Source organism: Lissotriton vulgaris, chromosome 7 (genome assembly GCF_964263255.1).
Source record: "Lissotriton vulgaris chromosome 7, aLisVul1.2, whole genome shotgun sequence".
Lineage (NCBI taxonomy): Eukaryota > Metazoa > Chordata > Amphibia > Caudata > Salamandridae > Lissotriton > Lissotriton vulgaris.
Window position 1 is genome coordinate 1,281,733,690 of NC_141695.1, and position 26,347 is coordinate 1,281,760,036.

General features: G+C 47.0%; 1 protein-coding gene across 1 annotated transcript in view; it reads right to left on the reverse strand.

Moving 5' to 3' along the window:
• RPUSD4 (RNA pseudouridine synthase D4) overlaps positions 1-26,347 on the reverse strand; it is a 49,721-nt gene that overhangs the window by 14,294 nt on the left and 9,080 nt on the right. The window contains exons 2-3 of the mRNA XM_086931857.1: positions 20,350-20,515; positions 16,581-16,782 (exon numbers count right to left, since the gene is read on the reverse strand). Of these exons, the coding sequence (XP_086787983.1) occupies positions 16,581-16,782; positions 20,350-20,515 (368 nt within the window). The remainder of the gene's footprint in view (positions 1-16,580; positions 16,783-20,349; positions 20,516-26,347) is intronic.

Genomic DNA, 26,347 nt, shown 5'->3' on the forward strand with positions numbered 1-26,347 from the left:
AGAACGTTTATAAAATCCCACACCCCTCAAAAGGGCTGTGGCACACTGGCAAATTTTGGAGACACAACTAGCAGAAAGTCAAAGAACTCCAGTTAAAAGGCACAAATAAAATCTGAGGAGACTAAGCAACTTGTCAAGGAGAGAAAGCATATTCGACCCCATTCCTTCAGGCAAACAAATGGGGGAAAATAAATAGGGGACATGCGGTGGCATAAAACCGGCACACAATCTGAGTTTGCATGCAGGCTGCACTTACGTTTTTGCAGGTGTCTCTTTCCTTGTCTAGTCTGAAAATGGCATCTCAAGACTGCGATGGAATGAGACATGAGGCCACAAAAGTGATAGAAATATAGAAAACGTGTAAGCCTCGGTTAGCGAATGCCAAGACTGGCGACCAATCCCTGTTTTTTAAGATTCAAAATGCTTTCAGTTGTGGCAGGTGTAAGAAAGAGGCCTCCTGAGCCAGAGACGGGTGCATTAGAGCATGGGGTGGTAGTGGCATGCTTTGAGTTCCCTTCTCAGAGCCACATATTGTCCTCTGGCAGCCCCTAAATGAACAAATGTTATAACCGGCATAACAATATTGGTGTGTTTGTGGGGCAAAATTAATGCTTTTCTGAATTATCTATGCCTGCTGCTGTGTACGCTCACCGTTTACTAGATTCCCTGTGCCCTCCCGGTGATTTAATTCTGGACATCAACCTTAACATGACTGCAACAGGGCAATACAAAACAACCTGTATATGTCAAGATTACTACAAGTCAAAGGCCCTAACAGCATGGGGTGCATGTAAAAATCAAAAGACCACCTTGAGTTCAGTTCACAAAAGTTCTTAGTGCTCCAGTATCTGAGCAAGCTTTGAACTAAATAGAAAGCAAACAACATACCACCATTATATCTCATTTGATTTCTGAGGGAACATATCCTACAACATATACCAATGTTTGTATTCTGGCACACTACATTATTCAGCAGTCTGAGGAAGCCCAACATGAAACATGAAAATAAATTCAGGAAAAGATATATTTGGTTTAATCAGAGGGAACTTTCACCGTAAGATGGAAACCAAATTATTTCCCTAGCAGCAATCAATGTCTGTGACAACCTGTTCTTGAAGAAATACCTCACAGCTCTGAACTATGGACAAAGAACCATTCAAGCTCTGGGGTGACTGGCGATTTGAGGAGCCTGGGTTCAGACTCAATAAATAGCTCTATGGAGGTGCACTCCTTCCTCTTTGTCCAAGAGTCTAAGAAGCAATGCATTCATTCATTCATACCCCCAGTTCAGGAGGCACTGGGGGGGGAGGGGGCGGGGGGCAGTGTCCTGTTAACAATACAAAGATTATGGACAATGAATAGCATGTAGAAGTGAGTTATATCCACTACATCTTCTCCTGACACGTAGGTTACCAGGAGCATACATTTTCAACATTCTCTGGAGGTTGTTCTTATGCAGTAATCTTTCACACATATCACTTGTATTTCCCAAGGAGTATAAAGATACATATGTGTATACAAGCTATGCGTTCAAAAGGAATCTATTGACAGAAACTGATTTTAAGAGAGTTGATGACCTAACGAAGAAGAACTCCTATGAAGATTTCAACAAGCACTGAGTGACTACATTTGTTGGCATGGGTGCGACTCACCTGTTTAACACCCTTGCCTGCTGGCTCAATGTCGGTGACTCCTTTTCCAATGGGGCGGAGCTGCTCAGGGTACCGGTCTTTACATATTTAGGTGTCATTTTTGATGAAAAGGGAAACTGGGCCCCTCAATTAAACGCCAAAAGTATAGCTGTCGCAAGATCATCTTCGGCACAATTAGGCTTCGCAAAACATCTGGGATCTAGGCCAATGGAAGCATTATTAACAGTTTACAAATCCAAATGCTTGTCCATAGCACTGTATGGTGCCTCACTCTGGGGCTATTTACCGCAGGGAAAAATTCAGATGATGGAGAACAAATTCTTAAGGGCATTATTAGCAGTCCCCCAATCTACTCCTGTTTTCTCCCTGCATTCGTAGTTAGGCCTGAGATATATCACGGAACTCTTACAGTTGGCCCCATTGACCCGCCGGATTAAAACGCGGCATAATAGTGAGATCTCACTGAATCACTCCATTTTAAAAGATTGTATGGCGTTAGACAAGGTCAACAAAATACCATGGCTAGTTTACATTAGAGAGTCATTCTGTAAATTGGGTCGACCGGAACTTTACTCGTCCCCAAATTTGCTGCAAAAGGCTGACCTAGAGTGGATTAAGAATAATTTTATAGGTTTGGCAGAGCATGAACGGGAGAAGGTGGAACTGTTAAAACCATCTGTCAGAGCAAATTACGCCCTGACGACTTCGTCACTTCTTGAACCATATCTAAAGATTGTGACAATCCCTTTTCACCGTCATATGTTAATCCGATTTAGACTTAACATTGCTCATTTTTCCCCTCGGTCACTTCCCAGTTTGGGGAAAACCCGATTCTTCAATTCCGTGCAGCTGTGATCATTTTTCTAGCCAAACCCTAATGCACTTTATCATGTTTTGTGACCACTACGCCGACATGAGGAGGCAGTTTTTAGCACCACTCCTTAGAGAGGCGGGGTTTGTTCAAGTAAGGCCTGCCCTCATGTATCTACAATTCCTAGGAAGTCCCCGGGTGATTCACGGGGTTGCCTGTTTCCTGGTGGCAGCTGTACGAAATAAAGCCAAAAGATTAGCGGCAATAGAGACAGTGGTATGATTGTATTCCTCTTGATATCGGAATTTTATCTTATGAATCTTAACTTTTGTATGAAATCTATCAATCAAAGTCCCCGGGTGATTCACGGGGTTGCCTGTTTCCTGGTGGCAGCTGTACGAAATAAAGCCAAAAGATTAGCGGCAATAGAGACAGTGGTATGATTGTATTCCTCTTGATATCGGAATTTTATCTTATGAATCTTAACTTTTGTATGAAATCTATCAATCAATCAATCATGGACATTTGTATAGCGCGCTACTCACCCGGAAGGGTCTCAAGGCGCTGGGGGTGGAGGGGTCCGCCGATGCTCGAAGAGCCAGGTTTTGAGGAGCTTCCTGAAGGAGAGATGATCCTGGGTCAGCCGGAGGTGGATCGTGAGGGAGTTCCATGTCTTGGCTGCCAGGTAGGAGAAGGATCTTCCCCCGGCGGTGGCTCTGCGGATGCGTGGTACGGCGGCGAGGGCGAGGCTGGTAGATCGTAGCTGGCGGGTGGGCGCGTAGAAGGTCAAGCGGTTGTTGAGGTACTTGGGGCCCCGGTCGTGGAGGGCCTTGTGTGCGTGGGTGAGGAGCCTGAACGTGATCCTCTTGCTGACGGGGAGCCAGTGCAGGTCTCTCAGGTGGCCGGAAATGTGGCTGTGTCTTGGGATGTCCAGGACGAGTCGTGCAGAGGCATTCTGGATGCGCTGGAGTCTTTTCTGAAGTTTGGCTGTGGTTCCGGCGTAGAGGGTGTTTCCGTAGTCCAGTCGGCTGGTGACGAGTGCCTGGGTGATCATCTTCCTGGTTTCGGTGGGGATCCATCTGAAGATCTTACGGAGCATGCGCAGGGTGTTGAAGCATGATGATGAGACAGCGTTGACTTGTCTGGTCATCGAGAGGGAGGAGTCCAGGATGAAACCCAGGTTGTGTGCGTGGTCTGTTGGTTTGGGAGTGGTGCCCAGGGCAGGGGGCCACCAGGAGTTGTCCCAGGCGGAGGGTGATGATCCCAGGATGAGGATTTCCGTCTTGTCTGAGTTCAGTTTCAGGCGGCTGTTCATCCATTCGGCGACGTCCTTCATCCCTTCGTGTAGGCTGGTTCTGGCGGTGGCGGGTCGTTGGTGAGGGAGAAGATTAGCTGGGCGTCATCGGCGTAGGAGTTGATGTTGAGGTTGTGTTTGCGTGCGATGGCTGCGAGAGGGCTCATGTAGACGTTGAAAAGGGTTGGGCTGAGTGATGATTCTTGTGGTACGCCGCAGATGACTTCGGTGGCCACGGACTCTCTGGGTTCTTCCGGCAAGGAACTAGATGATCCACTCCAGTGCCTTCTCTTGGATTCCGATGTTGCTGAGGCGCTGTACTAGGGTGCGGTGGCAGAGTGTCGAATGCTGCGGAGAGGTCCAGGAGGATGAGGGCCGCTGTTTCCCCGTTGTCGAGCAGGGATCTGATGTAGTCAGTGGCTGCGATGAGGGCGGTCTCGGTGCTGTGGTTGGCTCGGAAACCGGACTGCGAGGGGTCGAGGGATCTGTTCGTCTCGCGGAAGGCGGCGAGCTGTCTGTTGACTGTCTTCTCGATGACTTTGGCAGGAAAAGGGAAGAGCGAGATGGGGCGGTAGTTCTTGAGGTATGTGGGGTCCGCTGTTAGTTTCTTCAGGAGGGCGCTGAGTTCGGCGTGCTTCCAGATCCCCGGGAAGGTGGCGGTGTTAAAGGAGGTGTTGATGATGTCCCGGAGTTGGGGTGCGATGATGGAGTCGGCCTTTTTGAAGACGTGGTGGGGGCAGGGGTCGGTTGGCGATCCGGAGTGGATGGTGTTCATCGTGCAGGTGGTGTCTTCGGTGCTGACCAGGGTCCAGGCGCAGAGGGTGGTGGTAGGGGGCGTTGGTTCGGTGGTTGGTGCGCCGAAGCTGTTGTGTATATCGGCGATCTTGCAGTGGAAGAACGAGGCGAGTGAGTCGCAGAGGTCTTGCGAGGGAGTGATGTAGTTGTTTCCGGCGCTGGGGTTGGATAACTCTTTGACGATGTTGAAGAGTTCCTTGCTGTTGTGGGCGTTGTTGTTCAGACGTTCTTTGAATGCGGTCTTCTTGGTGGTGCGGATCAGCTGGTGGTGTTTGCGGGTGGCGTGCTTGAGGACAGTCATGCTGTCCGTGGTCTGGTCGTAGAGCCAGGCTTTCTCGAGGGTGCAGCAGTTCTTCTTGGAGAACTTGAGTTAGTCGGTGAACCAGGGGGCTTTCTTGCTGCTGGGTCTGCTGGGAGGGTTCTTCAGTGGTGCGAGGTCATCTGCGCAGTTGGTGAGCCACTGTGTGAGGTTGCTGGCTGCTTCGTTGGGGTCCGTTGTGCTGGCGCGAGGGTTATGGTGGAGTGAGGTGGTGAGCTGCTCGGCGGTGATCTTGCTCCAGCTCCAGCGAGGAATCTGTTGCGGGTGGTGGTGGGTCGTGATTCTTCTGAAGCTGAAGTGGATGCAGCTGTGGTCAGTCCAATGGAGTCCGGTGGAGTGGCTGAACGAGATGTGCTTATGGAGAAGACGGGGTCAAGCGTGTGGCCGGCGTAGTGTGTGGGGGTGTTCACCAGTTGCTTGAGTCCGAGGTTAGCAAGGTTGTCCAGCAGGGTGGTGGTGTTGCTGTCCTTGTTGTTCTCCAGGTGGAAGTTGAGGTCACCTAGGAGGATGTAGTCAGCGGAGGGGAGGGCGTGCAGGCTGATGAAGTCAGCGCTGTCTTCGCTGAATTGGGTGCGTGGTCCCAGGGGTCTGTAGATGAGGGTGCCTCCGAGGGTGGTCTTGGGGTCGGTGTGTATCTGGAAGTGGAGGTGTTCGGTGGCGGTGAGGGTGTCGTCGGAGTTGGTCGTGATGCGGATGGTGTTCCTGTGTACGATGGCGATGCCTCCTCCAGTCTGGTTGACGCTGTCCTTCTGGGTGATCTTGTATCCGTCCGGGATGGCTATGGCGATGTCAGGCGCTGAGGAGGCGTTCATCCAGGTTTCTGTGAGGAAGGCGACGTCTGGTGATGTTGTGTTGCGCAGGTTCCAGAGTTCGACGGCGTGTTTGTGGACTGAGCGGGTGTTGAGCAGGATGCACTTGAGGTGGTTGCTGCTGGAGCACGGCTTGTCGGGTGCGGTGCAGGTCCGGAGGCAGGTGTATTTGCAGGCTTGGCAGGTGAAGGGTCCGTGGGTGCGTTTCGGGGTGGCTCGGTAGCAGGCGGGGGTTCGGCCGGCGTTGAGTGCGTAGAGGGTGTCGTCGTCGTAGGTCCGTCGTGTGGTGTGGCGTCGTTGGGGGCCAGGGGCGCCGGGCGCGGACGGGCGCAGACGGGCTTGCCTTTGGCGCGCCTTTGGCACACAATCGGCGCGCCCGCTGCGCGTACGCGTGGGCTCCCCCATAAATGGCGAAGTGGGAGGGAGGAGCAGCTGGGAGGCAGGAGCGGGGCGGCGAATGGGGAGGAGAACCAGAAGGAAAGGGGCGGGGCCGCAGGGGAGCAGCAGCGGGGAGCGGGGAGGGAAGAGCGGGAAAAACGGAGGCGAGGGTGCGGCGGGCAACGAAGGGAGAGAGCGTAGAATCACGGGCAGCAGCAGGCCACTAGGATGGAAAGCGCAGAAAACACGGGCAGCAGCAGGCAGCTAAGAGAGAGAGTGCAGAATCGCGGGCAGCAGCAGGCACAAACTACCAGTCCCAGAGTCCTTAGCTGCGGGGGCAGCGGGGAGCTGGCGAAAGCAACGGAGACTTCGGGCACACTCACGGGGGTCCGCGCAGTGTGTGGAGCGACCGGCCCTTCGAGTAGGGTCAGAGGTCTATGTATTTTATATTAACAATGAAATTGGTTTTATCATATTTTAACTCATGTTTGTAATTCTGTGATCACTTTAATGATTTTAATTAATTGAATAAAGTGTTATTTGACTTGATTTGACTTGACTCCTTTTTCTTTTAGAAAGCAATGGTTCTCAGAAAATAATAGTGATACGTCAAGGTATTATTGCCATATAATAAAGTGGTTTTATGTCACAGCAAGGTCACACACATTGATACTGCTCCTTCCTGGCCTGCCTGCTGTGCTAAGATGGCAGAATGAATTGGAGGGGTGCTGAATGGCAAACAACAGGTATGCGCCTGTGTCTGTACTTGATATGGGTCGTCTAGCTCACTTGAAGGACCATCCTATTTTAGGCACCCTCACTATCTGTCCATTGCATCCATCTTCACTGCTGAGCTCGAAGGTCTGAAGCTGCTCGTGTGATATTTAATATAGTCATACCCTTCAGCTCTTTACAGTAGTCTTTACAGGAACAAACTCTGCTGTCCCTTAGAATTTGCAAGTTTTGGGGACGAGCTGCCCCCAAATATTCCCTCCGAAAGTAGAACAAGCGAGGGCTGAAGAAGATTTCTAAAAGCAGAGAGGAACAAACCCAAACTTCACCAGGAAGATCTAGCAGCTGGGTTGCAGCACATGATGGAAGTCACATGTAAAAAATGCAATCAGGAATATGCTGGGTAGGGTAGGAGCACTTCAGGAGGCACCAGATTCTGGGTGGAGGAGAAGGCAGTCCCCCCCAGGATATTGCAGCATAGACTTGCAAATTATGCAGCCCACAAATGGAAATTTTGTGGCCGTATTGCAGCACTTTATTTTACTCGTAATCATTCATTTTCGGCTTTACATCAATGGAAACGGTTTTAGCAGAGTATTACACTTTAAAATAGGCATGTTTAAAATATTTGCAACTCTACAGAAGCACTGCTCCAATTAGAACCTCATGAGAGGGGGTCCTATTTCTCCATGGGATGTTTTAGCGCCCATGTATGCACCTGTGGCAGGGTCCCACTGCCTTCTGGACCGGTTAGGCATGACACCTCTTCCTCAGACGCCCTAGTGCGCAGGATCATGGTGGGTGAAGGTGCATTGTCACGGCTTATGAAAGCATGATAAATATTGCTATAGGCAGATTAGTGGCATGGGGGTGGGGGTAAACCCTTTCACAATACAGCCCCCACCTAAATAGGATTTACAGGTGCCGAGTTTTCAGGCTACACCCCGAATATCAGACTATTCCCACCACAACTCCTCTGTGAGCAACTCCCCTCCGCAGGCAGTGGAGTCCCCAGCCCACACACACACAATCAATATCTGCAGGGTTCATTGCTGTGCGTGCACTTACTGTCATTAAATTTGAATACAGACCTAAAAGTACGCTGGATATTTTGCAGTTTAAATATATAAAACTCCTATAACCCCCGTCCCTTTCCCAAAAATAATTTTTAATTGAGACTTCAACAAAAATGGAGCACTATGTGGTGCCATGTGGTATCCACATTACAGGGCCGCTAGAGCCATAGCACAAAGAGGCCCTGATATGGTGGTATCTCACATTTCTGTGTTAAATAATAATGATACACGCATTAACTTAACTACAGTTACTGCACCACTAAGAGTTAGGCAGACCAAGTTAGTAAAGAAAAAAACGCTTCACAGTTAATGTACACACACACAATAATTTATACCAGCATCTCCAGTGTCCCATCTCTACCTGTTGCATTATGTTATTTGTAGATATGTACAGTTTTCTCCTGAGACAATAATATGGCTCTAGAGGGGGGTCACATGGAAGAAGAACGAAGTGCCGACCACAGTACTGACTAGCAGGAAGCATGTAACAGAGTGGCTTTGAAGCCTGCCAATGATAAGAAATGGCCGGGCTCCAAACCCACTAACAATAAACAAAATGTTGCTAAGAGGCAGCGCATGCGCTGTCTACACGAGACCAAAATAAGAAATTCTGAAAGTTTTGTGCAAGCGTTTTGTAAGAAAAGCCAACTTACAAACACAATAGCATATTCTGGTCTCAATTTGTTCAGTTTTAAGTGTGACAGGCCTGCTTTCTTCACTTGAGAAAACTGCTGCACCTTTGGTTACTTACTGTTATGTCAGACTGACTTTCCAATCAACTGCACCACCATACTCAGACTTCTATGTGCCCAGGGTTTCCCTGTCTCTTGACTCCCCATATAACCAGTTTTACGCCACTTCTCATAAGTCTATGGCCTTAAGCCTGCATACGCGGCAAAGGACTGTAGGAGTGTGCAGTCATCATGAAGTGCACCAGAGCTACGATTCACTGCCTAAGGAGTGGACAGCGAATGAGAAAAAAAAAACAGTAAGGGGCCTTGATCCATACAGAAAGTCCTGCTTTGCTGCTAGAGCACTTTACTAGAAAGTAGTGCAGAGAAGTAAGTGTGGCAATTTAAGTGATATCTTATTGCGAGTTGAAAAATGTAAAGAAATTCATTAAAAAACTATCCTTTTTTTTTTTAAACCGAAGGGTCTAGAAAAGGGCCTTAAAATAGCTTCAGCTGTTATGAAGCGTGGATACTAGGTACATTGCTGCCAAGGTTTCAGATCGCATGTGTGACATTTTCATAATTTCAGAGTAATTATAAAGTGACATACGACGACTGAGTGACACTTTCTCCCAAACAAAATCAAAGCAATTAAGTCCAGGGAAACAGATAAATATCAGAAATGACCGCCATTTGAGCAATTAGAACCTTAAGAATATCTTGAAACTGCAGCAAAATACCAGAAATGGAGGTGCACTAAACTAGTGCCCTTGTAACCGGATTCACGTTCTTTGCAGCAGGCATATTACTCCTTTGCGCTATTTTATCACAAGTGAAAACTGCCACTAGACAAAGTGCTGATCTAGCAACAGCAAGAACACTATTCAACAGAATTAACTTGACATTTGTATTGCTGCATGAAAACTCCTGGACACAAAAGGAATTGTGCACCGTGCCACAGACGCTCCACAAATAAACAAAAGGACTCCTATGAGAAAAGCAATAACTCACTGCTATCCTCAAAAAATATGGTTTTAGGGAAAATGTATGCTACGTGTTCTTTGCAGCAGGAATATTAACCCTCTGTGATAGTGCATGGCGAGTCAAATATGCTAGGAGGCAAAACGAAGGGCTAAACCATCGCAGATTTCGTCGAGTGTATGTGCTCATGCACGCGCTTGCCATTTGCTCCCGCCTGCCTCCGAGAGCTTCACTTCAAAGGGCTCCGCTTCCCGCCCACTGCTTCACACTTCACAGCCGCCAGGCCGTGTCTCGCATTTCTCCTCCCCCCCTCTCCACAGCAATGCCAGGAGCTTGTTGGTTCTTTGAAGGTAGTTTTGCAGGACAGGTTCCAGCTCCGCAAGCTGCATTGGTTGACCTTGTGCAAATCATGACTTATCCCCTCCTCCTGTCTATATTGAAAAGAACACTCCTGGTTTTTTCCAGACATTCTCCTTACTCTCTTCTGTTCCATAAAACCATTTGACTACTAAATGTAACCGATCTTTTATTCTTCCTTTGGGTTCATATTTTGTGCAGCGCTTTGAATTAGTTTTATGACTATGTAGCGCTTTGCGAGTACGTCAGATACATAAATAGAAGTGTGATAAAATGCAAAACGTATGCGAAGCGCATGAACTTTGACAAGGGGCAGTTTGCTGTAATATGTACATTTATTTATTTGTGAGCAGTGTGTGACATATTTCGTAGGGGTGGGGTGTTAATGCATAGCAAGTAGGCGTATTAACGGAGTTTATAAATGTCTCTTGCTTGCTCACTTCTCCCCTCGCTCTGTGCCACAGCCCTGTCTGCACCCGCGCACCCACGGACCCACCCTCAGTGTCTCTCTCACACACACACCCTGGCAAACTTAGAGAGAGCACGCGCAGAGGTCTGTGCCAGCCGGAACCCCTCCTTGCACACAAAAAATATGCAGCACGAGCACCCAGTGTATGTCCGCAGAGGTCTGTGCCAGCCGGAACCCCTCCTTGCACATATAAGATATGCAGCACGAGCACCCAGTGTCTGCCCGCAGAGGGCTGTGTCAGCCGGAGCCCATTCTGGGCAGCTGTGATTAGAAGGGTTGCTGTGTGTCTCCTGAAGTGACACCGGCTGTCACTGGACAGTGGGCACCTGGAAACTTACTAGTGCAACCTACGCCATAGAAGTGTCCCTGCACCTTCACTCTTTCACTCACTTACTCTATTGAGTCGGATAGTTGTGAGTGTCTGTGTCCAAACAGATGTCTGTGTGCAGACGAGTGTGTGTGTGTGTCTTTCGGAAACTGTGATTCTCAGTGACTGTGCACATGTGCTTTTGTCTAGGTTCCAGCGTTTTTTATCTATGTGTGTTGTTCGGTGCGTGTCTGTCAGATTGTAGGAGTGTAGATATGATTGTGCATGGATGCTGGTTTGGAAGTGGTATAGATGTGCTTGAGTGCCTGAGTGAACATGTTGATGTACGCATGTGTGCGTCTTATAATCCGTGTGAGCGTGTCTGTGTCCGTATACAGAAGTGTTTGTGTGCGTGTTTCAGTATGCCGGTGTGTTTGTGTGCGTTTTTCTGTGTGTGTCTGTGTGCGTATACGGGCGCCTTGCAGTGGTCCACGCGCCTCTCTACCTTGCATGTTACCCAGGAGCAAAACAACAAAACTCTTAAAGTCCACCTGCTAAATTGATCTCGATCTGTGCATAACAGTGAGTTATGCCTCATTTTATTCCCACTTCTCGTATTTGGCAGGGGTGCTGTTGGATTTTAAAAACTAATTTAGTGGGTTGTGGGGGTCCTTGTTAACGCATCCCTCTCTGCTCCAGTACGGAGTCTGCTGAACTAGTCTGATATTACAATGGTCTAGCAATCGACCAACCCCGTCAGGTGGACGATATGCAGGGTAGGGTTTCATGTAACACAAAGCATTCTGGTACTTGTAGTGCCCTAATGAGTCTACCCTGAATGTGGGTATGCGCTCAACTACCTCCCACCCCCCACCCCCCCATAAAAAATGAATTGACACATACTTGAGACTTTAAACAAGCGTTCACTGGACCTTGCCAACCTGTTAGTGTTGTACTCTAGCTACTGCTGCGAATGTGTATTTTAGAAACGGAAAAAAAGTTGCCTTAATATAGTAGCCCCGTTGCTCGGAAACCGAAGGGCTGAAATTAGCAAATTAAGAATGCTTACACCCCGTTCCCCTCACCACTCAGCCTTTCAAGTAGATGTGGTCCACAAAATGCCATCCCAGATGGGCCAGCAGCGCCAATGGTTATGCCAGTGATCATTGGTGTAAACAAAGGCATAATGTAAGTGAGACACTTACCAACTGTCAGGCCAGATTAAAACCACAGAATCCATGGTCTGTGGCAGAGGCTAACCCGGGAGGGTGGTAGGATTCCTGAGCCCCCAATCCTGCAGTGGCACACGGGGGGCTTTTGTACTAATTGCAGTGTTTGATCTGGAAGTGCATTAGCGCAAATGTCGGGAAGCAACAGTGTAAAAACAAGGGCGTGAAAAACTTGGATATTATCGAATAGTAATGTTTTGCAGAATACATGTAGCCTTTCAATCGCATGCGCATCACGCTCGACCTATTATGGAGATCATTATATAAAATTAGGAGTTTTAAAAACAGGAGTAGGATACCTGAACGGCAAGTACATTTCTTAGCTTGTAGGTAATAATTTTGCTGTAGGACTACATACTATCCTTCCTAAGCGTTATAAAGAACAGGTAGTATTCCTACCCTATGTTATTTACTGCTCTCTGAATGATGGTTGAATCGGCCTTGCTTGCTGAGGTTTAGACTCTTGCACTGCACCTCTCTGAAGCAAGCGCTTAACGAACTGAGCTATCCTTACAGATATCCCATTACTAAGATGGGAACTCACCAGCTTCTGGTTTCAGAGTAGAATTGCTGTTGAACATGCTCAAACATACTCACAGGTTTGATTTTGAAGTATTGCAGAGGCCAACACAGCTTGTGATAAGCACTTGAGCTCTATGTTTAGGCTTATGGGTGACCAGCATGAATCGATTGTAATCCCGACTTGTCCACTTGTTGTGCCCTTCTGCCACATTCGTTTTTCCCTTGTTTTTCTGCCCTTTTGCCCTCTGTTAGACTCAAATTTTTGTGCCTTTCTGCCCTCTGCATGACCACATCATCACTCAGTGCTACTCCAGAATCACTCAGCGCCACCCCAGCGTCACTCAGCGCCACCCCAGCGTCACTCAGCGCCACCCCAGCGTCACTCAGCGCCACCCCAGCGTCACTCAGCGCCACCCCAGCGCCACTCAGCGCCACCCCAGCGTCACTCAGCGCCACCCCAGCGTCACTCAGCGCCACCCCAGCGTCACTCCGCGCCACCCCAGCGTCACTCCGCGCCACCCCAGCGTCACTCAGCACCACCACACCACCACTCAGCACCACCACACCACCACTCAGCACCACCACACCACCACTCAGCACCACCACAGCACCACTCAGCACACCACAGCACCACCACAGCATCACTCAGCATCACCACAGCACCACCACAGCACCACCTCAGCACCACCACAGCACCACCACTCCGCACCACCACAGCACCACTCCGCACCACCACAGCACCACTCCGCACCACCACAGCACCACTCCGCACCACCACAGCACCACTCCGCACCACCACAGCACCACTCCGCACCACCACAGCACCACTCTGCACCACCACTCCGCACCACCACAGCAACACTCTGCACCACCACAGCAACACTCTGCACCACCACAGCAACACTCCGCACCACCACAGCAACACTCCGCACCACCACAGCAACACTCCGCACCACCACAGCAACACTCTGCACCACCACTCCGCACCACCACAGCACCACTCTGCACCACCACTCCGCACCACCACAGCAACACTCTGCACCACCACAGCAACACTCTGCACCACCACAGCAACACTCTGCACCACCACAGCAACACTCTGCACCACCACAGCAACACTCCGCACCACCACAGCAACACTCCGCACCACCACAGCAACACTCCGCACCACCACATCATCACTCCGCACCACCACAGCATCACTCCGCACCACCACAGCATCACTCCGCACCACCACAGCAACACTCCGCACCACCACATCATCACTCCGCACCACCACAGCATCACTCCGCACCACCACAGCATCACTCCGCACCACCACAGCATCACTCATGGTGGCACCACCACATCATCACTCCGCACCACCACAGCAACAATCCGCACCACCACAGCAACACTCCGCACCACCACAGCACCACTCTGCACCACCACTCCGCACCACCACAGCACCACTCTGCACCACCACTCCGCACCACCACAGCAACACTCTGCACCACCACAGCAACACTCTGCACCACCACAGCAACACTCTGCACCACCACAGCAACACTCCGCACCACCACAGCAACACTCCGCACCACCACAGCAACACTCCGCACCACCACAGCATCACTCCGCACCACCACAGCATCACTCATGGTGGCACCACCACATCATCACTCCGCACCACCACAGCATCACTCCGCACCACCACAGCAACACTCCGCACCACCACAGCAACACTCCGCACCACCACAGCAACACTCCGCACCACCACAGCAACACTCTGCACCACCACAGCAACACTCCGCACCACCACAGCAACACTCCGCACCACCACAGCAACACTCCGCACCACCACATCATCACTCCGCACCACCACAGCATCACTCCGCACCACCACAGCATCACTCCGCACCACCACAGCATCACTCATGGTGGCACCACCACATCATCACTCCGCACCACCACAGCATCACTCCGCACCACCACAGCATCACTCCGCACCACCACAGCATCACTCATGGTGGCACCACTGTCTTGAGAGCCGTGCCATGTGCCTTTTAAAGACACTCAGCACCTGCTCTCAGGCTTAACATGACCGGACACAAACCCCACCCTCCACACACACAGCAGGGCAACAGCACATGTCCAGGTCTTGCCCTTCCTCCTATATTTACAGGGCCAACAGGAAATGTAAATTAAGAACATCCTGCCACAGCCTGAGCCGACCACCACCCTCTGCGTCATGATAGTGATGACCCGTCCCGGTGGGACTGACCTGAGAGAGGCACCAGCGCCCCCACTCTGGCACCAGGAGCCGAAGGAAAGGAGTGCGTTCGCATATCAGAGCCACATGGGATAATTAATGGCTTGTACTTCACCACATTCAGACACAGAATAGAATGCCAGCTATAATGCGGCCGAAGGAAGCAGCTATTTTACGGCTGTATGGCGGTACATAGTGACATGTGCGCATACATTCAATTAGAAGCCACCATTTTTTTTGCCGGCTGCCGGGAGACACTTTTTTGCAGCCCAAATAGTAAATGTTGCAGCCACTGCATTAGTCAGCTGCTTTTTCGCTTTATTCATGAATAGCGAAATGTTGGAGGGTCTGAGAAGGGGTTACTGGAATCTAGTGGGCGTTCTCCCATTGTGCTTTTAAAATGCCACCTCTCTCTTCTGAGCTTCTCTGCATTAACCCCGTGCCCCGGCCCCCCAACACCCTTATGGCCCCCCTATTCAGGAGACGAAAATGTTTCTCCCTCACTGCCAACTCACGTATTTAATTCTATAGTGTACAAGTTAATCTTCAAATGTTGGCTACGCTTATTCAGATTTTTGGTTCCTGCTTTTTATCAGAAAGGATGACAACGCATATATTTAGATTTGACCACCTGAGACTGAAATCAACCTGGACCATATGCAGAAATAGATATTTAGCCACCACTCTCCCCTTAGCCAATGGTCTGGCAGCATGGCCACTGGGAGTCTTTATTTTTCAAAAGACTGAATGTTTGGGCCTCTAGTTCTAGTGCAAGCAATAACATGCGCACTTTCGTGCACAATTCAACTCCCATGAAAGACAACGAGTAATTCTTGTTTTGGATAAGGATTTTCTCCAGCGACACATTTTTCTGCTAGGCACCCAATGTTCGTCAGATAAACAGCATTCTGAAGGTTTCATGTGAATGCAAATGAATAATGCTCTTTGTTAATGTGCTAGAACTTTAAGTTGTATATTATTATATAAGCATCTCTCATGTGCCATCTCCTATGCTATTAACTAAATATTTGGAACAATGTGCTATTAAGGAAAATATGTTTGTCCTCATTCTTGCACCTAGACATGGCTCTTTAAAATTTAGACCCTTTATAGATCACAATTATTATACCAGTTTTATTGACATACAAAGATTCTAGTTTACACCTTCTCACCCTTCCTCAGTTTTCCCAAGCGACTTCCCATCCAACAATGAACTGGCTCCGGTGTAAGACAATTTAGGCAGAGCTGGCATTTGTCAGCAAAAAGGTTATTTTTTCTTAAACCGAACACTGCACAAAGGACTTTGACCCTTGCATCTCTGTGTAGCCTGCCCGTTGTTTTTTGCAATACTGTACTTGTATTTTTCCATTTTAAGACTTGAGAAGAACAAACATGATTGATAGCCATAGCTGTTATTTTCGTGGCTGGACTACAGAAACTACCTCCATGGACTTATAGAATTTGCTCCATGTGTTCAATGTCGTTTTTATAAGTGAAGAACATTAGCAGGATTCCTTTATCATCCTTATTTTTCCAAGAAATAATGTTTCCAACTGAACCATGGGAACTTGAGAAGGAGCTTGGCATGAGGAGAGGGCAGACGTCACCAATGCCAAAGCCCGTCTCCTGAGGATATTCCGCCTCATCAGCTCATCAGCTCTCGTATGGATTCCTCTGATTGCCCTGTACTCGTCCTAAAGGCTATTCAGTAAAATGATTTCCTCACAGATATATTCAGAGGCTACTCCTATAAGAACAGGCTGATGAGCCAATTTAAGGGTTCAGACATTGTTTTGGAACCCCCAGCACAAGGCTTATATGGAGCATGAAAGGCTTCATGGGCAGCTTGTTTAAGACAGGAGTAATATGTTAATAAGTTCTGGTAGTACATGTGTGCATTTGCATGCCTCTTTGTAGCTCTGGTACATACCAGTAAGTCTTTTGCACTTGACGGGTTTTGAAAAGTTTGTGAATGTAGTTTGCAGCCTCCTCGCTGCGCGCCAACACCATCACCCCAGTAGTCTCCTTGTCCAGTCGATGGCAGAGCCGCAGAGGGTCTGCTCGTAGCCCAAACAGCATTTTAGCCAGGACTGGCAGCACGTCAGACACACTATTCTTTACACCAGGGCCGCCTGTGGAGAGAAAATGGATGTGATGACAGAGAAAGTTAGGCAAAAATTAAATGTAATATCCAGGAGCATGAACCAGGAAAAGTGGGAGGGCAGTGAGATCAAAAAGGACAATCTCCAACTGCGCAGATGAGTTCACCCCGCTAAGCAACCCCGACAAACAGCGCCCCAGGAAAGCCACTTGGTACACCACCACTCTCCAAGAAGCCAGGCGTACTTGCAGACGCCTGGAGAAGAACTGGAGAAACACCTACACAATCGAAAACTACTCCACCTACAAAGACGCCATGACGGACTACCACAACCAAATCAGAACCATCAAGAGGAACTTCATCCACAACAAAATCTTTGCCAACTCCACCAACTCCAGGAACTCTTCAGTGTCATCCAGGAATTCACCAATCCATCCAGCGAAGTCGCAGACATCACCCGTCCCAAGACCTCGGTGACAAGCTTGGAACCTACTTTCACCTCAAGATCAACACCCTTTACGACAACTTTACCGACCATACTCCAGACACCACAGCCGGTCCCCCACCCCCCAAGGACACCAGCCTACCCACCATCTCCAACTGCACACCAATCACGACCGAAGACACAGCCTCGACCATGAAAGAAATCCACTCGGGGGCCCCCTCACATCTACCACAGAGCCGCAGCCGCCATCGCACCCAAACTGCAATGCACCATCAACACCACCATCAAAACTGGCACCTTCCCAGATAACTAGAAGCGCGCAGAAGTCAGGCCCCTGCTCAAGAAGCCCACCGACCTCAAGAACTACCGGCCCATCTCGCTCCTCCCCTTCGCAGCCAAAGTTGCAGAGAAAACGGTCAACAGGGAACTGACATGATTCATCGAAGAGAACACCCTCCTCGACCCGCCCCAATAAGGATTCCGAAGCACCCACAGCACAGAGACCGCCCTACTCACCGCCACAGAGGACACCCGCACCCTCCTGGACCAAGGCCACTCCGCAATCCTACTCGACCTGTCAGCGGCCTTCGACACCCTCTCGCACCGCGCACTAGTGGCCAGACTACACAATGCTGGAATACAAGCAGGGCAGGACTAGGAATCAAAACCAGCCCTGGCAAAGTGCTTGGCTGGCCCTCCGGAGGGACCGCAGAGCTGTTTGCCAGGGCCGGTTGCGGACGATTTTGTGCAGGACCGATATTGCAGCTATACTGCAAAAACATCAACTGTAACAAAAACGGCCCCTCAGGGTCCCAAAACTGGACCCCACCTTGGCAGCCCACCGGGGAAACGCAGACATCAGGCGCGCCCCCTCCCTGAACACCTCCAGGAAGAATCTCAAGACCTGGCTAAACAAACATGTGGACACTCCCCCTCCCCCCGCAGAGCCTTGGGACCGATTGATTGATTGAATGGTGTGAGCTGGGACAGGTGCTTAAACCAAAAGAGATGTGAGAGAGGCATGACTTACGAGATTCATGAGCTGGGGGAAAGATAAGAAAAGCAGACTTTGAAATAAGAAGTAGACCAAATTTAGAGGGAGGTGCAATTTGAAATAGGTATAACTGCAGACAAAAAGTGAGGGGTACAGAGGAGAGGATCAGGTAGTGTGTCTAAATGTATGGAGTGCAGTGGTAGGAGCACGCACATGCTAGATGGAAAGATGCACAAGAGGTAGTAAGACTAGGCAGATGTCCAGCCTCAAAAAATGAATCTGTTCAATCTAGTTAGGTAAGAAAGAAGGATAAGCCAGAGACACCCAGAGTTCTCCATTCTTTTACATTAAAAAAAACAATTAAAGAGCATTATTAGTTCATTATCTGTACTCTAGTGTTTTGGCTTCAAGGGGGACAGGGTGCTCACATAAGAAGAGGGGCAAGGAGAAGCTGGCAGGGACAGAGGCCACAACCTGACAGAGGAATGAGATGCAAGGGACAGGAGGTGAGAGATGATGTGTGAGACATCTAGGCATGAGGTAAGACTAAAAAAACTGGGACAAAATTTCCACGAAAGAGGCATGAGGATAGAGAGAGGAGCACAAACAAAAAGAAATCTTAGGAAACAGGAAGGAGAGTAAGGGAGAGTGGGGAGGATGGGGGTGTGGATAGACAGACAGATGCCGAGAGACACAAGGACAAGCTCATTAAGAGGACAGATGAAAGAAAGACACAAAAAGGGGCACGAGATGCGGCAGATACAATTCTCTCTCATCCACGGTTTACCTCCAAGCCTAAAGGGACACTGCTCGATGTGTTATGATCTCTCTAAAGACAGCCAAAGTTTTACACAGGTGCAGTTTGCCACGCAATCATTATCTGCCGCACACTGAGAGGAAAAATTGAACATTAACAATTTTCATCATTTTAAAATCTGACAAAAAACCTGCTGTACTTTTGGCTGAAAAAAAACCTTATGTGCATTTGTTCTGCAGAACTATTATGCTATCACAGAAGGGGAGGGGCAAAGTGCCTATGATAGCCTAGAAAAAGAATGGGAGGAGCATTGAGGTGTAACCGGCCCAGTCACCAGTTAAAAAAATTAAATAAAAATTTATAATAATATGCCATCAATATAAAGTACAAACATATTAATCCCAAAGTAGAAAATCAAAAAAAGATATGGCGGCCATCTTATTTCGTTAACGTCTTCCAATTTGCATACATCTTAAGCCACTGCAACCGCTTTATACCCACTGCTCAAACCTTTTCATATCGAGGAGTTTGTGTTGCTTGAAGTAGTCTCTAATAAATATTTGTTTCAATGGTTACCAAATTCCATATTAGGGAAAGTGGCCCTTTTCCAATCCCTTGAGACATGGCCCAGAGCTCTGTGCTGAATGTATACAGGATGGCTTTGTATGCATTTTGAGTTAATTAACAAGTACTATAGAGTTTAAGGGGACCAAGTGGTAACGCAGGGGAGCCAATTTTTGAGTGGACGTACCAAGAAATATGTAAAAGCAGAGCCTTAGTTTACCAGGATGAAAAATAGAAACATTAGTTGTGAGATCGAGGACAATAGGATGAGTGCAACAGTTATGGTGAAAGGGGTTATAGGCAGGTGGCAGAATGAGAGGAGGGCATCAGCAGAATGACCAACACTGGCAAAAAGAGAGAAAGCAATGCGAAGATCTGAGCAAGGGAGAGCGGTTTCAATCTGAAAATCACTGTGTGTGACGAAAGAAAGGAAACTTCACTAATCCTTCTGCTAACTCCTTAGTCTGATTTCCCATCACAGCATTTGCTCCGGGGATTTCCACCACAATCCCTGTTTTATGGTTATTGAATCTATAAAAGTCAAATACTTCCACTTGCTGCACTCGCGTTGAACACATTTTTTTTCCACTGTACCTGCTCCAGTCTTCTTTCTTTGTGTAGTTTCTTTGCTTTTCTTTCTGACTGCATTAGATATACATTGTCACCTCCCATTGTTCCTCTAACTACATCTGTCCACTTGTTAATTTTACTAATCTTTCCTCAGTGGTTTCTTAACTAATGTTGCTCCAAGATTCTCCTCAGTCATGCCCCATATTCCCTTTACCACACTCTTCATCAAGTGTTTTTTTCTACACCCTTACCCCAGTGTTACTCTCACCATGGACAGGAACACCATAAGGCTTGTCAATCACCACCACGTCATCATCCTGGTAGACTATTCCCCGGGTGAGGGCCTTCGCCAAAACATTGGGGTGAACATTCTGTAGCTGCTGAGTGTACCGCACCAGCTCCTGCACACGCTGCTGCAAAGGGCTAAGATCCTCCTGTTCGGAGAGGACGAGAAAAAGAAAATATACCCTTAAGACACAATGTGGATCCAAGCTTGGCACACAGGAAACTACAACCCATACTGATCCCTAACTTGGGTACACACACAGCCTAATGTGGTCACAACTACCACAGGTGTCCAACACTCCTGCAGCAGACATTGCCTTCCCAGAAAGTATCCCGGTCACAGTACACAATGTGTGCTTCTCTCTTAAATAAACTACATCTTTTATGTACTTATCAATCATTCAGGTACAGAACAGCCTTAAAGTAAAAAATAGAAATGAAAAAATAAATAAAGTTGGCATTCACCCGGAGTATCTGACCCTGAACTCAGCTAGACACCCAACCTGAAGATTGCAAACAACCGGAAGGTGGGGATCCTTCAAAAGTACTTAGCTCTAAAACCGAATACATTGTACACTCAAGTATACAACTAACAGAGGCACTTATTAACCCAACTTAGTTATGCCACAATTCCGATGAACGCAATCATCACGCTGAGTTAGGAACAGTTTTTTTCTGTGTTGGTGATCGGCACGAAGGTTACGGTTGGCATGCGGTTTCCTTTTTAAGTTACCCAAAATATGAGTCTTGTGTTAATGAGGATATTGATATATGAGGCTAAGCAGCATTGCTTCCAGAAAGTGGAGAATCAGAACATAAAGTCATAAAATCAGGGGTCCAAATAAGGTTTTGAAGTGGTAGGATTTTTCTACCCACTTTTGCTAGCACATCATTAAAAAGATTTCAAAAAAAATATTTGCATCTGAAATAATGACTTTAAGCAGGCTAGACAGACAGAGGTGTAGGTACCACTGGTGGTCATCACCCACCATCACTTGCAGCTTTGAAGTTGTGCTGATGCAACAAGGGAAAGTGTGCCTCAGCGGGTACCGCGCATAATCTAGAGGTGAAGCTTTCCTGCCCGCGACCTCCTTCCTATCAACCTCCTCCCCATCGATATTCAATAAGGAGCTTAAAACTCTCATGCTCCATGTGGAGACTCAACCTAGCGTGTCCTCCTCTCCACTGACAATATAATTTAACACTCTGGCACTCGTGTTTCTTTTCATCAAACATCCATCTCCCTTAGGGCCTTTGCTCAGATTCTGTTGCCTCTTTTTACGGTGGATGTTTATATTTCGATATAGAGCGGTCTTACTTTTTCACTTCGTTAGTCATTCCTATGCCGCTTTCCTAGCATTATGACGTCAAACTCATATTCTCCTTTACATACTAGAGTTGATTAGTCAAATTGCCCTTTTACTTTTATTTTGGTTTGTCTTCTCTATGCAAAGTGCTTCAATGCCCAGGGACCATGTTTGTGCTACATAAAACTGCATAAACACGGCTTGTAGAATGAAAGATTTCCTAGCTATCAAGAAGGAAAGCTTCAGTTCTATTAAGAACACATAATTGAGGATTTCGCATATTTTTCATCCCTTTTTAGGTCTTGCCTGGCGTTTAAACGAGCATGTGCTCCTTGCCTGCGAGAGCTATAGTAAGCAAGTCAGTTTCGAGAAGGGGACTCGAGCCCCGCCCCTCATTTGGATTGGGTAGCGTCAGTGTTTATGGTAGCGCTGGCTTACAATTGGAAAGGAGGGGTTATCGTTGTCTCCCTTTGGCATTTTGCCAGACTGGTTCGCCTGATTCACGGCTGTTGTGAAGACTTTTCTTATTTGCTTGTTAAATAAACAAGCAGATAAGAAAAGTCTTCACGACAGCCGTGAAGCAGACGAGACCACTCACATGTTGTGTGCATGCAAAGCAAGCAACGGGGCTCTATAACACCTGCCTCCTGCAATGACATGTTCACACCCGCCGTGTCGGATAAACATGGCCACGCACAGGATGATTTAGAACTGCTCATTAACCTTCAGGCGACTCACAGTTTAAGCAGTATGCACTGCCCCCACCAGTTGAAAGTCTCAGAGGAAGGGTCGACTCAGTCTTTCATCAGTCTAAGGTGAGCAAAAACGTGACAAACGCCACTGAGCCCAGCCACATTGACACAAGTATTAAACCACCAAGAAACACTTCAAGTTGTGTGCGCGTGAAACAGTTTCGATTTTTGCCTTTACGTGCCTGGCTATATGTATCACACACATCGCTATGTCTATGTTAGAGCACACTACTACCTGAAATGTCGCTTGCCGCTAAAACAACCCTGGTTACTATATACAACTAAAATGTACTCTTGCTTTCTACTTCAAACACTCTTAGGGTGGTAGGTAGATCCTACCCAAGTTTGAGTCTCTGCTCTGCAGTTTTCACTCTGCTCTTCGCAGTCAGCGCTCAACTCGCTAAGATGTCTTCCTTTCACAGGAAAGAAGATGCTAGCCCCGTCGGGTGTGACATGGTTAACAATTACCGGTTTAAATCCCGCTTGGCACAGTCTGTGTAAATGAACTAAGAAAGTACAGTCAGTCCCTGGCTGCCCTGCCTTGCCAGGATGACCCGGACTCCAGCAGCTCCCGCTTGGCACCGGCTGAGAAGCCTGCTTTAGAGGGGGTCGGTGCCAGGCCACGCACAGGCTCGCTGCTACACGCTGGAAGTGACGAAGGCAACATGCAGGCTTGCTCTGTTTGGTTGAATTTCAGAATGCCGTATGTGGACATAGTGTGGGTCATAGATGTTGTGTGCAAAACATAGTTTACAAAAATAGTGTGCCACTGCAGGTAAAAAAGCAACTTTTTACTGGATTCTAGTAATGATTCAGAGGGTGTTCACAGAAGTCAAAAGGTTAAGAAACACTATTTTATAAGATTTGCTTGTCCTGTGCCAATACAGTAGAAGGAATTGAATTTCAGCACAACACCATTAAGTGGACACATAAGGAATTCACGAATTGCAAAAGTCGCAATTTGGTCTATGCAATCATTTGCCCTTGCCCGAAATTATACATCGGTAAAACGACCCAACAAATCAATCAAAGAATAGCACAGCATTGATCCAGAATAAAACAAAACATATTGACAGCTCCAATGGTGCATTATTTCCAACAATGTGGGCACACAGAAAAATAATTTAAGTGGACCGTGTTGTCCGCAATTAAAACCCCTATACGTTGTGGAGATGTTGATGCATTACTGTTGCAAAGAGAAGCATATTTGATATTAAAGTTCAACTGCGTGATTGATGGAATGAATGAACTGTCTGAACTTCAGAGAAACATACACTGACCCCTTTGTGCACACCACCGGCATATCTGTATCTACCCTGCGATTTTAACAGACCACAATCGCAAGGGCAAGAAAAAATAATGAACCACTTAGACTAAATGGCAGCCCGTTCTAAAATGCACTACAATTCCCAGAAGTCAATGTAAGATGTATAGTCACGTGACTTTAATGATGACTTCCGTGAATACTTGTAGCATGATCAGAGCAGTACGCCAAACAGCAGCAGCAGGAGAGAGCGTTGCCGAACTAAACAAACAGTAAGAAGGTGAGCCGTAATTAGTCTTTAGTGTTTGAACTCGAGGTCGCGTTTAAATGGGTTTACTAAAACATGGTTTCGTGATTTATTGTAGCTGGATACATTTTCCGCGGTTGCCAACTCACTAATGGAGACGCACCGCAATACAGAAGAGTGACGGAACTCTGCCATATCAAGTAAGCACTTTAGTAAAAACATAAATTGTAGGTTCACCTAAACTGAGTCCCACACGAAAATAAAACCAGCTCATTCTCTCAAATAGAAGTGGCGTCAACTTCAGGCCGTATGTTATAGCAGAATCGGGCTGCAGCATGAGTCATTGTTTCAAGTAAGTGGCAAACATTACCTATTAAAGAGATCAAGAAATGCCATCCGTTTAGAAAACAGGGACAATTCAATGTCTCTTTTTACAAACACAGGTAAAAAATCTTCTCATCCTAAACATACAAGACAACGCTGCGGTGGAACAGTAAGGTAATCCTATGTTCTAGAAAGCGCCACTTTAGTTGAAACAAACAGGAGAAGGTACTAAAAGGAGTTTATTTTTAAACCATTAGGTACCCAGGTTGCCCTGAGGAAAAACCCGAACACTTTGGACCGGGTTTGGAAACGCGTTGGCATTTCCAAGTGATTCATCCTTTCTTTCACCAATGGCATAAAATAAAAGTCCCAGGCTGTTGGACATAATTGATTACAAATAAGCCTATGGTGAAATTCAGTCCCAAAACTCTAAAGAAATAAGCAGGCAGGACTGAAATACAACTGTTTCTGGTGTACCTCAAAAGAGGAAATCGCATTAATTTGATGTAGTTGTTTTGTATAAAATATTTTGCACAAAATGTTTATAATGTTTTCACAAAATGTTTATAATTTCTGTTAGGTTGTGTTAAAACCTCGCATTTTTGATAAAAAATGTTTAAAGGAATATTGAAAATATGTGAAAGTACACAGGAGCTTTCTGATTAATTTGAAGCTTCATGATTGCTGATAATTAAAAAACAGCATTTAACTCGAGACCAGGCACCATCGTTTTATTCAATGAATAGTGTTTTGAGCAAGGGGAAGGGAAATTAGCTTGCTTGGAGGGCGAGGGAGGGGAATTTTCAAAATTCCTTAGGTTTTGATCTAAAATTTGGAAAAGGCCAGGTGGCTAAATGTCTGAGCATTGAGCACACATTTATATCACAAATGTGGCTGCAACTGCTTTGGTTTACACGCAGAAGTACTTTAATCACTCCAAAAACACAGCACATTCAAGTTGTGAGTTCCACGAAACTCGCAGTTGACCAGTTACAAATCCGTTTTTTTGGTGTTACATCCATGATAGGGGTCTTTAGAGGAAGTGGTCCAGTGGGAAAACTCATGGAAATTCCATTGGTTATGTGAAATTAGCAACAGAGAAAACTAGTTTGAAAAATCAACTGGACTTTTTCTTCCCATCAGTTTAGCAAGAATATATATATATCCGCGCTCCTTTCTCCTGCGGGATTAAATGCGGGAGAAGAACTGGCATCTCATATTGGGTTCTAAAATATAAACATACAGTATAAATAGAGAAGACAATAAAAAACATGAATTGAGAACCTATACCAATGAGAATGTTCAATAGGATATCAAGAAAAGAAATATAAGTACTAATTAATACTGTGTGACACCTACATGGAGAAAACAGGACGGATGTTGATGTATTTATTTTGTAATTTTGTACTGTATCCTATATTTGAATAGACATTTATGAATTTATTTAACCGATTTGAAATTTTCAGTATTACTTTGGCTTAACGATCAATGGACTTCAAGCAATCTGATTTTGGGCAAACCCCTAATGAACTTTATGAATTATGATAAATGTATTTTGTGAAAACAAATTTTGACAAGGGAAGTTGGCCGATCCACGGCTTAATATGTTGAAAGAGTTGCGTATTGTTAAAAGTAATCTGGTTATGCCGATACACGGCTGAAGGACTTGACCTAGTTCGGGTCGTAACTACCAAAATGGCGCTGCCAGTTTCGGTACCGATCCGATATACCAGAAGGGTAGTTACCGAAACAATTGTTAAAAATAAAGGTCGGACATACTGACTGTGGCAACGCATTATTTTTGGTGGAACACTCGACCCACATGACGGGATTAGGTGGAATGAAAACAAGTTAATGTGTTTTAAAGCAGATTATTTAGACACAACGTAACCTCAATATGAAGATACTTACAATATGGTGTCCTGATTACAGTCCCTTGTTTGTTTTCATTGTAAAACCACGTGGATGCGAGTGATAAAACATGGCGCCACCTCACAATGTTTGTAACATTGAGGAAGGCGGAGCGCCGAAACGCGTCTGTTGCGAACAAAATCAAATCAATTTGGAGAATTACCCCCCGGAGTGTG